Below are 11,856 nucleotides of genomic sequence, written 5' to 3' on the forward strand. Positions count from 1 at the left end.
TGCAAAGGCTTCTAGCACAGCACTTGGCCCACGTGAGCATTGATACGGGGGAGGTGGTGTGGATGCCGCAGGAGGCGGCCATGTCTTCTCCCAGGGAGCTGGGCTTGAATGAGGGAATTACAGGCACCGGGACAGGGCAGCAAGTTGGGGGTTTGGGACAGAATGAGGGCTCCTGTGCTCCTTCCCCACCTGCCCCAGGGGGCCCCACCTCTTCCTTCATGCCCTCAGAAAGCAGCATCATGACGCAGGCCTCGATGGGCAGGGCAATCTCCCGGCCCAGCTCTTGCAGGTGGGTTGCCAGCGACACCCCATACACCCTGGGGAAGTGGGTGGCTGTCATCGAGGGGGAGTGGTCTGCAGGGATGAAACAGATCAGTGGCCCAGGGCCTTCCCACCCCAAGCAGTCAGGCAGGGGCACCCCCCTGATGTCCTCAAGGTGGTACCACCTGCCACTGACTGTCCAGGCACACATCTGAAATCATCCATCACATCTCTCGAATCGGCCTGCCTCCACTACCTCTGTCCTAGTCTAGGCCACCATTGCTTCCTTCTGCCTAACAGGCCTGGCTCTAGTCCTGCCCCCTTCATTCCACCCTCCACACGGCAGCCAGAGCAGCCTCTCCATCACAGATTGAGCCTAGCTCTCAGAACCCATCCACAGCTTCCTGCTGCCTTTCAGGATGAAGTGCAAGCTTCTCAATAAGCCCCGAGCAGGGCAGAGTCAGGGATGTGGTATCGCTGGGCCTACGCCCCCACCTGCTTGGCCGTGGTTCTCCCTCAGCTCAGCCAGGGCTGTGTCCAGTGAGCTCAGTGACCTGCGATGGTAATCGGCCTGAATCTCCAGGAGCTGTGGGGACAAAGGGACACCCTGAGCGGAAGTGAGGGAAGCTGAGCCTTCTATAGGGTCCTTGAGAGCAGACACCCCCTCCACCATCTTACAGCCCCAGTGGCCCCTGGCTCTGGCATTCAGCCCCCGAGCTCTGGATGGCTGGGGCCCGGTCTTGGACTCACATGAATGAAGTAGTTGGCATAGGAGTCCTCCTTGGTAACAAAGTGGTACAGGTCAGCCAAGTACTCGTCCTTGGGGATAGAGAGGGGAGAGCTTACATTGGGTGAGGCTGGGGGGTCTAGAGGAGAAGAGGAGGCTTGGAAGGGTTGGTGACCTGCCCCAGGCTACACAACTGCAGGTGGAAGGTCCCAGCCAGGCTCCTCTCTCTGCCATGGTTGGTGCTTGGGGCCAGCCCCTGGGAACTCCCTCAAACTTTTCTGGCTTCTCGTCCCCATCTCTGTGTCCCCATAGCCTTAGCACAGTGCCTTCTTTTTTGTTTTGTTTGAGACGGAGTCTCACACTGTTGCCGGGGCTGTAGTGCAGTGGCGTGATCTCGGCTCACTATAACCTCCGCCTCCTGGGTTCAAGCGATTCTCCTGACTCAGCCTCCTGAGTAGCAGGGATTACTGCCACCTGCCACTTCGCCCAGCTAAGTTTTTGTATTTTTAGTAGAGACAGGGTTTCACCATGTTGGCCAGGCTGGTCTTGAACTCCTGACCTCATGATTTGCCCGCCTCGGCCTCCCCAAGTGCTGGGATTACAGGCGTGAACCACCGCACCTGGCCTTGCACAGTGCCCTGTTATTCACCATTCAAGCATTCTTTCATTCACTCTTCATTCATTCATTCACTCGCTCGCTCAGCAAACACATGGAGACTCAGGAAACAGACCAAGTCTCCGCCTTCCCAAGTTATGCATGGGGTACAGACAGAGAAGCTACGAGGGAATAGCGGAGCTCTGCTGGCTCCTAGCCACGTGGCCTTAGGCAAGTCATGTCACCTCTCTGAACTTCAGCTTCCTTGCCTGTGAGATGGGGCCAGGACCCACCCCTGCCACCCCTACATATCCAGGGGACCCCCATGGCCCTCACCCTGCATTGCTCCACCTTCCTCTTCAGCTCCTCCTCCTCCTCCTTCAGTGTCTCCACCTTGTTGGCCATGGTCGTATGGCTGTGACTGCCTGGGCCGCCTCCCAGGCCTTGACTGCTGCCTGAATTCTTGGTTGCCTGACTGAGCCTGGGGATGATCCCAAGGTGAGCTGGTCACCTGCCCTGTTGCATGTCCAGAGCCAAGTGTCCCCTCCATACAGCAGACCACATGGGATTCTAGGATTTAGAGCTGCAGATCTGAGAGCTCCACTGGCGGGCCTCTGCCCAGGCTGGGCCATGAGTGCTCTGGGTTGCCCCCTGGTGGCAAGTTTGGTGATCACAGCCACTCCACAGAGCGGAGAATGGGGCCGCCGCAGGACTGTTTTTTTTTTTTTTTTTTTTTTTTTTTTTTTGAGACGGAGTCTCGCTCTGTCGCCCAGGCTGGAGTGCAGTGGCACAATCTCGGCTCACTGCAAGCTCCGCCTCCCGGGTTCACGCCATTCTCCTGCCTCAGCCTCTCTGTGTAGCTGGGACTACAGGCGCCCGCCACCACGCCCGGCTAATTTTTTGTATTTTTAGTAGAGACGGGGTTTCACCGTGGTCTCGATCTCCTGACCTCGTGATCCGCCCGCCTCGGCCTCCCAAAGTGCTGGGATTACAAGCGTGAGCCACCGCGCCCGGCCTAAACGCCGCAGGACTGTTTACGGCGATCCCAGGCTTTGGGGTCGCCCCAGCACCAGCTGTGACACACACGGGCACACCCTCACACATACCCTCACCACCTGTGTTCCTAGGGACCAGGCGTGCACAAGTACACACACTGTACTCAGCAGGCCCCAAAGCATTCTCCTGGTGTGGCCAGGGCCTCAAAGCTCTATGACCATCTCTGTGGGCTGACCCAGATATGAGCCCCCTGAGCGGCTGGGGCTCCCACCTGCTCTTGAGTGTGTTCCAGTCGGACACGAGCTTCTGGAGGCTTTTCTTGTGCTTGAGGATGGCTGGCAGCTCCTCCTGGGGATGGGCATGGGGGGTCAGTGTGCTGGGGGAAGAGGGAGCCAGAAGCTGGGGAAGCTGGGGGCTGGGAGCAGGGCACAGGCTCACCTCACTCAGCCTGCTGAGTGGCTGCAGGACGTCCCTCTCCAGGGTCATCTCAAACTCGGCCAGGATGCGGGCCAGCTGATTCTGGATGGCACAGCTCATCTCCAAGGCCTTCCTGTGGACACGGCACCCCATGGGTCCAGGCGCCCGCTGCCCTCACCTCCACTGGAAACACTTGGTGGGGCCTCTCCTCCCTCACTTCCGGCCCCTCCTAGATATCCTTCATCTCTGCTAAGCCGAACACCCTCCCAGGCCTGGCCACCCTCACTGACCTGGACACTGTCCCCAGCCTGGTCATTCTTCTGATGTGGATGCCCTCACCACCTGGACCCCCTCCCATCTGAGATTACGTCTTGGTATTCCCAGGTGAGGGCCAGGCCCCGTCTGTGCTCACCCCATGCTGGAATCAGGGTCCAGCTCCTTGAAGCTCTCGGCCATCGTGGTGGACAGAGCCATGAGGGGAAGCTTCTTCTGCAGGGAGGGTGGGGCCGGCGGTGAGTGTCCGTGCCTCCCTCCACCCTGCCTGAGCACCATGCCAGCCCCCTGGGTCAGGAGAGGAGGGAACCCAGGAGGTCCACAGTCCCAGATGAGAGTAGAAACAAGATGACAAGGCATGGTGGGGGTGACATTTCCCTGAGACCATGGATGGAGCCCCTCCCCATCTGGTGTGCCCTTTTCCTCTTCCCAGAAACCACTTGACTGGGCAGGAAGGAATGACCAAATCTTACTACAGACTGGGAAACTAAGATGCAGGGAGGGCGGGGAGCTTGCCCCAGGTCACACAGGTGGAGGGAGAATGGGAGGGGGAGCTGACCTGGGAGCAGGGGCTCTTTCCCCTGTCCCAGGGTATATGTGGCTAAGCTAGCCACCGCTGAGCTCAAATGCTCTATGGCTCCCAGTTTCCTTGCCTTGGCCACAGTGAATTGTCAGCTGATTCCAAAACATGGCCCCACACTCCCACCCCATCTGGAGTTACGGAGAATGCCTGCTCTGGGATCAGAGACCAGGGTTCAAACCTCAGTTCTGCCACTTACTAGCTATGTGACCTTGGACAAGTGACTTTACCTCTAAGCCTCCAGTTCCTCATCTGTAAAACAATGCCTGCCCCTAGGGTTGTGCCAGTGTTCCATGAGACAATGCACTGATATGTTAGCAATAGGCTGGCGGTTATCAGCCAATAAACTCTGCCTCTTGATTAATACATGAGTATCCCTCAAAAGCCAGCTCAATTGCTACCTCCTTCAGGAAGCCCTCTGAGGCCGCCCCATTGACAGCCTGCTCTGGATGCTGATTGGACAGAGAAGTTCAGGTGCTGTCAGAGGCCTGGCCTTGGCTTATGGGAACTGGTGCACAGGGAAGTGGGGTAAAGGTGATGGGGAAGGTATAGGGCCTCTTGAGTGCAGTGCCAGAGGGGCCTTGGAACAGAGCAGTCTCCATGCCCTTGTTGCCAGACACTCAGACTGGCAAGGAAACCCCAGCCCCGACCTTGCTTCCCCATTGGATGAAGTCTCCTGCTTAGGGTCCTCCTTCCCGGGATCCCCTACTCACCACCCGCTTGTCCATGTCTGCCCCGCTCTGGCCCTGCAGACAGGCCTGCAGCCGCTTGTGGACGTTGTGGGCTGCCCGTTTGGCCGGCTCCAGCCGCTGTTCTACCTGGGAAGGCGGTTTGGAGGTTAAGGATCAAGAGAGGCTGTCTCCCCGAGCAGGAAACTTTCTCCTGTCCCCTGGGGACCCCATGGCCAACAGCTTGAGGAATGACTCAACCCGGGCCCCCACCTGGCGTCCCCGCCCCGGCCCTCTGCTCCGACAGCCTGCACAGGCCTGCCTTCCCACCCGCCCAGCCCAGACACGTACCTGCAGCAGGTCCTCACCCAGGAACTCAGCGGTCTCCGGGGTGCTGCAGTGGGGAGAGTGCTTCTGCTGAGCCTGCCTGGGTTAGAATGCCCCCTGCTTCCCTTCCCCGAAGCAGGGCACCTGGACCCCAGTGCTTCCACTGTCCCTCCCAGGTGCGGCCTGCCCTGGGTGGCCCAGTTGCTTCATCCCAGTCAGAGCACATTCCATGCGGGCGGGAATAGGATACATGGGTTTTTCCTCCTCCACCCAGGGCTGTGTCCTGAGAGAGGGTGGACAGATGAAACTAAAGGGGAGGCTGAGAGACCCACCCAGGGCCCAGCTTTGGGACACAGAAGCCTCTCTTCTGCCCACTCCCAAATTCTCAGCCCACCCCGGGATGAGGAGTATTAGCTGGCCCCAAGAACGGGAAGTGAGGGAGCTCAGACTCCTAGGCGCAGTCACACAGCACTCTGGACTACAGCTGTGGGCAGGGGTGCACAGGCCCTTGGCCCCCACCTAGGGACACATGGGGGATGCCAAGGCCCACCGCAAGGTGGTCTGACTGTCCAGGCTACATAGGCATCTGTGCCAGTGTGAGACTAGAACCAGGTCTCTGGACAGCCGGTCCCCTCCCTGGGTCCAGAGAATGGGGAACTCCTGAGGCTGGGGGAAGAGGAGCAGAGAAGACAGGCTCTCAGAGGCTCCCCAAACTTCCGGCCTCCGTGCCACTGGCTCAGAGGCTGGGGGTAGGAGCTGGGAGACCTGGGGATGTTTCCACCTGAGTCCAGGAAAAGCAGAAACGAGACGGAGAAGCAGGAGGCCCCTGGACTGGGGGAGGGGGAGGGGAAGGGACGCTGCAGGCCAGGGGCAGGCCCCTCCTCCCACCAGGCCAGGACCCATCTCCTCCCCTCGCCCCAGGTCTGTGGCCCTAAATCGACCCTCCTCCCTCCCTGGCCCAGCAAGCAGAGGTGGTGAACTGCCCCATTGTCCAGAGGGGACAAGTGAGGTCAGGAGGACCATCCACTTAGAGACTCGTAGAGGCAGAGAAGTCCCAGTGTCCTAGGGCAGAGAGCATTCTCCCGCCTGAAGCCCCCTCCAATCCGGTAAGGGGGGGCATCCCTTCCCCCAAAGGCCACCCCTGCTCCTCCAGCTCTGCCCGAGAGACGGGGGCGGCATTCAGAGGGGAGGAAGAGAGGGCAAGAGTCTGGCCGCTCAGAGGGTGGCTGCCCAGCTGTCCCCAGCCTCCCCCACCCCCGTCTCCCCCGACCCTTTTACGAACCCTCAGGTCCTGCCGGGGTAAGAGTGGGGCTGGAAGGGGGTGACACTCACCGTCCCAAGCTGCCCGTCTGGGCCAGCTGCCGCATGCGGTGCAGCTGCCTCTTCATCATCTTGGGGGCGGGCTGGGGGCTGCGGGGTCACGGCGGGGGTCGCGGGCCCGGGGAGCCCCCGGTCCAGCCTGCCTCTCCTGCGGCGCGGCTCTTGCCCCGGATGGGTGGGCGGCGCTCTCGCTTCCTGGGCCGCCGCGCGGCTCTTGCTGGCGGCCGGCTCTCTCCTCCCCCGCTCACGACTCCGCCCCCGGCCCCCAGGTCACTCCCCTCTCCAAGTTGGTTTCCTCGATCTCCCCCGGCTTCCGGGCCCCCCGGCGACCCCCGGCCGGGCCCCCGCTGCTGTGTGTCCGCCGGCCGCGGCCGTCCACAGGTTGTGCCCGGCTCCTCCTCCCCGCAGCGCCCCGCCCAGCCCCGGTGGCGGGAAGCAGGTAAGCCCGTTCCTGCCCCCGCGCCCGCAACCCGCCCCAGGCGGGGTGCCTGCCCCACCCGCAGCCTGCAGGCCCGGGTTATAAATAACCTTTGCATCCCTCGCAAAGAGGAAAGGGTGCCAAGCGAAAGAGGGGTAGGCCTTTCTGACCTGTCCTGGCCCCTCTGGGCCTGCCGCGGATACTGCCCTGCACTCTCTCCCGCAGAGGACCTCTGGCCCCCTGGAACTAAACCCCCCACCACTGGATGACTGGCTGGGAGCTTTGGCTTCCTGGGGCCACGGGCTGCTGTGTGGCCGTGGACCGCGGACAAGCCCCTGGAACTCCGGACTCGCTGTTTCTAATAGTCTGATGGGCCAGCTGTCTTGGGCCTGCCCATTCTGCAGAGTGGACAAGACACCCCTGCCAGCTCCCTTTAAGGGAGGTGCGTGCCACCCCTCCCTCAGCCACCAGGAACCCTCCCAGAGCGGTTCGCGACACCCTGTTCTCCACATCTCCTGGCAGTTTGCTCCATCTGTGAAGCCCGTCTCCTCTCATTCCTCCTGTCAAACAGCCTCCGTCCCCCTTCCTTCTTGTAAGGCAATGATGTGGGTGCTGCTCTGACCACCCCCCAAACTCAGTAGGAGTTCTCTTTGGCCCTCCACTCAACACAGAGTTAGGCATACAGTAAGTGCTCCATAACTGCTGGTTTTACAAGATGTGAGAGCCTTTAGGAAACAGTAGGCTCTCCTTACCCTGCACCCCTGTGGCATCAGGAGCCACAGGCGTGGGGAAGAGAGGAGGGTGCGCCGCAGAGTCCTGCCACACCCTCTGCACTTTGCTTTGTTAGTTTCAGTTTAGTTTGAGACTATTTGAGCCACTACTGTGTGCCGGTGCAGACTGGGCGCCTCTCAGAGGCAGGACCTTGGCCCCCACACATCTCCATACTCCCAGTGCCCAGCACAGGGCCTGGCACACTCACTGGCTGCTTCTCTCCTCCCTAATGAGGCAGGCCTCACTGGGGGTGGGAGGAGCTGAGAAGGGAACCCAACAGCTGCCTGCTATGGCCAGAGCCTCCCAGATGGGAGCCCACCTGAGTGTGGAATCCTGGTGGGAAGTTGGGAGGCTCCAAGATCAAAGCTCAGGCCAGGATGAGATGTCAGGCAAGGTTCCCTCCCCCATCTCCCTTTTCCCAACAGGAAGGCTGCTGGCCAGTGACTATAGGTGGCATGGCAAGGGAACCTCAGGTGCCATCCTTCCTGTCCCTTGGGAAGTCTCTGGACTATGTGGTGCCCCCGCTCTGTTCCAGCCAAGCCCCCAGCCCAGACCACACTGGGCCTGGGCTTGTCTGGTTCTATAGCTGGTCTGAAGGTCCCTGAAGGCAAGGTTTGGCTTATACCTCTGTCCCTCCTAGATTTGCCCAGTCCTGAGCCCCAGCTCCGGCCTGGTGAGGGGTCAGTACACGTGGGTTGTAGCCACAGCTGTGGTGGAAACTACCCGAGCCATTATTATCAGTCTAACTGAGCTCTTGCCCCGCACTCCTGCCCTGGTCTCCAGACTCCCCTCCAGCCAGACCTAAGGGTCCTGGGCAGGAGAGACACCCTGGGCCTTTGAGTCGGATTCAGATGGGGCTGTTGTGCCTCCTAGCTGGGTGACGGGTAGATTTTAGGCCCTCCCTTGTCACACCTGGATGTTGAATCATAGAAGGATGAACTCCCCAAAGGTTGGGTTAGGGTTATAGGCTGTTCCTTAGAAGGATGTTGTAATCAGAGACTTACGGACTCAGAAGTTTTGATCAGTGGGTGTTGGGATCATGGCCTTTCTAAACTGCGGACGCAGAAGGGGGACCTCAGAGGTCCCCAGCCAACCCCTCATGGGGCCCTTCCCTAATCCAGGGGCCTGTTGACTTGGGTCGTTCTCTACCAGGCTGGTCTTAGCTGGCTCCTGCTAAATCCTCTGGGACCCAGCAGTGTGCCTGTCACAGTGGCTCAGGCAGCAGGAACAGAGAGAGCTTAAGGGTGTGGAGGAGGCTATCTGGCCAGGCTCTGGCTCTCATTAGCTGGGTCACCTTAGGTGGGACACTTCACGTCTCTGAACCTCAGCATCCTCCTCAGTAAATTGGAAATAATAGTACCTACCTCATAGAAGTGTTAAGTGAATTAATAGATGCAAGATGCTTATAAAGTGCCTTGCGCTGTTTCTTGTTACCATCATTATTCAGCTTGCCAAGTCAGGAATGGAAAGACCCCTTACCCACATTCCTGCCCCAGCGACCCCCGTGTGTGTCAAGCTGCCTTGGGTCAATGGGACTTTTTGTCATGTGCTATAGCATATCCTCCAGTGAGGCTGGTATCACTGTCCCCATTTTACAGGTGAATAGCCCAAGGCACCTGGCCTAAGGTCCCCAGCTGGGAATGTGGTAGAGGCCAAGTTAGGAAACAGATCTGACAGTCTCCTAAGCCCGCGTGGGCTCTCCTGCTGTGCCATACCCAGACGGCATTGCCTGGGAGCTCCAGAAATGCTGGCCTTTGGCTCCGCCTTAACCCCTGTGGTTGCTTTGAGGGCCTGGCAGCCTCTGTGCGGATTTATCTGTGAAAGCCTGGGACAGTCTGGGTAGCGTGTGCTGGTAAGGCTTGAGCAGGATGTGGAAAGAGAGGTCAGCAGCTGAGTGGTGGTGGTAACGGGAGTCAGAAGCAGGGGCTGCAGGAGCAGAAACATCTCATTTTAGACACTTTGACAAATTGCCTGTTTGTAGCATCCCGCGGTGCTGCCCTCTGTGTGGACTTCCACCCAGAGCAGCTAGGGGCATAGTGAGATCTCTGGGGCTCTAAAAACGCCCTCACCTCCCTCCCTAAGCCCAAAGGACTTTCCAGGAAATCCTGGGGTGGCCCTAAGGCTGAGGACTCCATTTTAATCCTGATAGCCCTGGAGGAGTGTGTACCCTGAGCCCAGCCCCAGAGGACAGCCCGACAGAGGCTGGGGGGAGGACTTGGGAGGTAGGGGGCAATGTGCCATCCTGGTAGACACCTCAAGACTGCTGGCCCAGACTCAGCCCCTAATGTGTGACTTCTCTGAGCCTCACCTCCCATTTCACGGGGCATTTCAGGCTACAGGCATCAGGTCCGGTGGCTCCTCTTGCCTGCCTTGCCCTGGTTTCGAGGCCCAAAGAGACTGGGGGAGGGGGTATGTCGAGAGACCAGGCAGACCGGACACAGTGGCTCACCACAACACTTTGGGAGGCTGAGGCAGGTGGATCGCTTGAGCTCAGGAGTTCCAGACCAGCCTGGGCAACCTGGCGAAACTCTATACAAAAAATAAAAATATTAGCTGGGCGTGGTGGCACGTACCTGTGGTCCCAGCTCCTCAGGAGGCTAAGAGGGTAGGATTGCCTGAGCCAGGAGGTCAGGGCTGCAGGGAGCTGTGTATACAACGCTGCCCTCCAGCCTGGCTGACAGAAACCTTGCCTCAAACAAACAAACAAACCCCAAAAAACTGACTGGGGGCTGGGTGTGGTGGCTCACGCCTGTAATCCCAGCACTTTGGGAGGCCAAGACAGGTGGATCACCTTAGGTGGGAGTTAGCCTGACCAACATGGAGAAACCCCGTCTCTACTAAAAATACAAACTTAGCAGGATGTGGTGGTGCAGGCCTGTAATCCCAGCTACTCGGGAGGCTGAGGCAGGAGAATTGCTTGAACTCGGGAGGCAGAGGTTGCAGTGAGCCGAGATCGTGCCATTGCACTCCAGCCTGGGCAACAAGAGCGAAACTCCGTAAAAACAACAACAACAACAACAACAACAAACGACTAGGCAGGAGCACGCTCCCAGGCTCCCAGGCCCTTGCCACTTCTCCTGGCTGCCACAAACAGACGAACAGTGTGCTGCGGTTGCTGAAAACCAAAATTAACTGCTGCCTCGGCCAAATCAACAGAAATGGAAGTGTGGCTTCGAGATCTGGGAAGTCCCACTGGTCTTGGCATGGCACCGGGGGTCACCCTTCAAGAGACAGAGCACACGCCTCCCCAGTGCACCGTATCCCAGCCCCTGAGACTGAAGAGCGCAGTGGCCCAGGCCTCTGTGCAGTAACATGGTATTTGGGGAAGGACTCCTCCAAGGAGTGGAGGCCCAGGGTCCTTTCCTCTGGTTAGAACCTACCCGACTCTCAGACAGATGCAGGGCTTCTGTGGTACCTTATGTCTTCGCCCTCAGGGTGCCACACTGGCTCCCAAGTCCTTGCCAGCTTGTGAACTCTTAGGACACGGGCTGGCCCAGGGGCTGCTCAGGAAACACTGGCATGACTGACAGGATGGGTGGCTTAAGGTTAAGGCAAGGGAGAAGGTCCAAAGGCTGAAGGGACCCCACCTTCCCGTCCCCGGAACATCCTGGGTCACTCCAAAGCTGACAGCCTGGCTCCTTTGTCCAAGGACTCCTCAGAGGGACCTTATAGCTCATTGAGTCCCTCTCCCCTTTTCCATAAAGGAAAGCACCTTCCTCAGAATCACACAGCAAGCCAGTGACCCAGCCAGAACCAGCCCCCAGACTCCCAGCTCACACTCCCACCTGTTCCCCATGCCAACCTGTACTCCTCCCTGCCACGGCCAGTAATGGAGACTGTGCTGGAGGCGGGACTCCGGCACCACAAGTGGATGCTGCAGGCGATATGGTTTCATTTCAGGTAGAAGAAACTTCCAACCGGAGTTATCTTCAGGAGACATCACAAGTGTGGAGGCGAGTCCTGCGGGGTAGGGGAGGGGAACAGGAACGAGGCCACGTGGCTGAGACAGGGTGTCTGGAAGCCTCCAGTGGCCAGGCTCTGTCTGGAGGGCTGTGCCAGGGTGGGAGTCCCGCTGTAGGGATCTGATAGGAGGCTCCTGCAGGGCACAGCTAATGCCTCTTGTCCCCTCAGCAGTAAGGCGGACATGGAGGAGCTCTCAGCCTGCGCTTCCAGTGTGGGCCCAGCAGAGAGGGGCCCCTTGCTTGCTGATGAGTGTTAAAGAGCGCATGCTGGGAGGCGGGTGTGCTGGGCAATTCTCCAGCATGTTACAACCATATCTAAGAAGGGTTCAGCGGCCAAGTTCAGATTGGGAAACACTAGATTAGCAAAGTGAAAATGGCTTCTTAAATGAGGGACTTCCCAGGGTCCGTATGGGCTCATCAGCTCAGGAGAAACCGTGGGCAGCCTCCCCAGACCCATCTGAGCAGGGAACACTTTCCTGCAGAGCCACACGCAGGGCTGGCCTCCCACACAACGGGGCCCATCTGCCTGGACCAGCGCCCC

The 11,856-nt window shown here is 59.2% G+C and overlaps 1 protein-coding gene across 5 annotated transcripts in view; it reads right to left on the reverse strand.

Moving 5' to 3' along the window:
* SH3BP1 (SH3 domain binding protein 1) overlaps window positions 1-11,212 on the reverse strand; it is a 32,692-nt gene extending 21,480 nt beyond the window's left edge. For 3 of the 5 annotated variants that reach the window (XM_030815600.1, XM_030815599.1, XM_030815595.1), the window contains exons 1-10: window positions 6,177-9,853; window positions 4,869-4,911; window positions 4,563-4,667; window positions 3,409-3,485; window positions 3,018-3,129; window positions 2,851-2,927; window positions 1,920-2,064; window positions 1,012-1,080; window positions 757-847; window positions 209-354 (exon numbers count right to left, since the gene is read on the reverse strand). In XM_030815600.1, the coding sequence (XP_030671460.1) occupies window positions 209-354; window positions 757-847; window positions 1,012-1,080; window positions 1,920-2,064; window positions 2,851-2,927; window positions 3,018-3,129; window positions 3,409-3,485; window positions 4,563-4,667; window positions 4,869-4,911; window positions 6,177-6,235 (924 nt within the window). In that variant the 5' untranslated portion in view covers window positions 6,236-9,853. Of the gene's footprint in view, window positions 1-208; window positions 355-756; window positions 848-1,011; window positions 1,081-1,919; window positions 2,065-2,850; window positions 2,928-3,017; window positions 3,130-3,408; window positions 3,486-4,562; window positions 4,668-4,868; window positions 4,912-6,176; window positions 9,854-11,155 lie in introns of those variants that run through there. The other 2 variants (XM_030815596.1, XM_030815597.1) reach the window with 2 other exon arrangements.
* Between the last annotated feature and the right edge of the window lie 644 nt (window positions 11,213-11,856).

Source organism: Nomascus leucogenys, chromosome 7b (assembly GCF_006542625.1).
Source record: "Nomascus leucogenys isolate Asia chromosome 7b, Asia_NLE_v1, whole genome shotgun sequence".
NCBI classification, from domain to species: Eukaryota; Metazoa; Chordata; class Mammalia; order Primates; family Hylobatidae; genus Nomascus; species Nomascus leucogenys.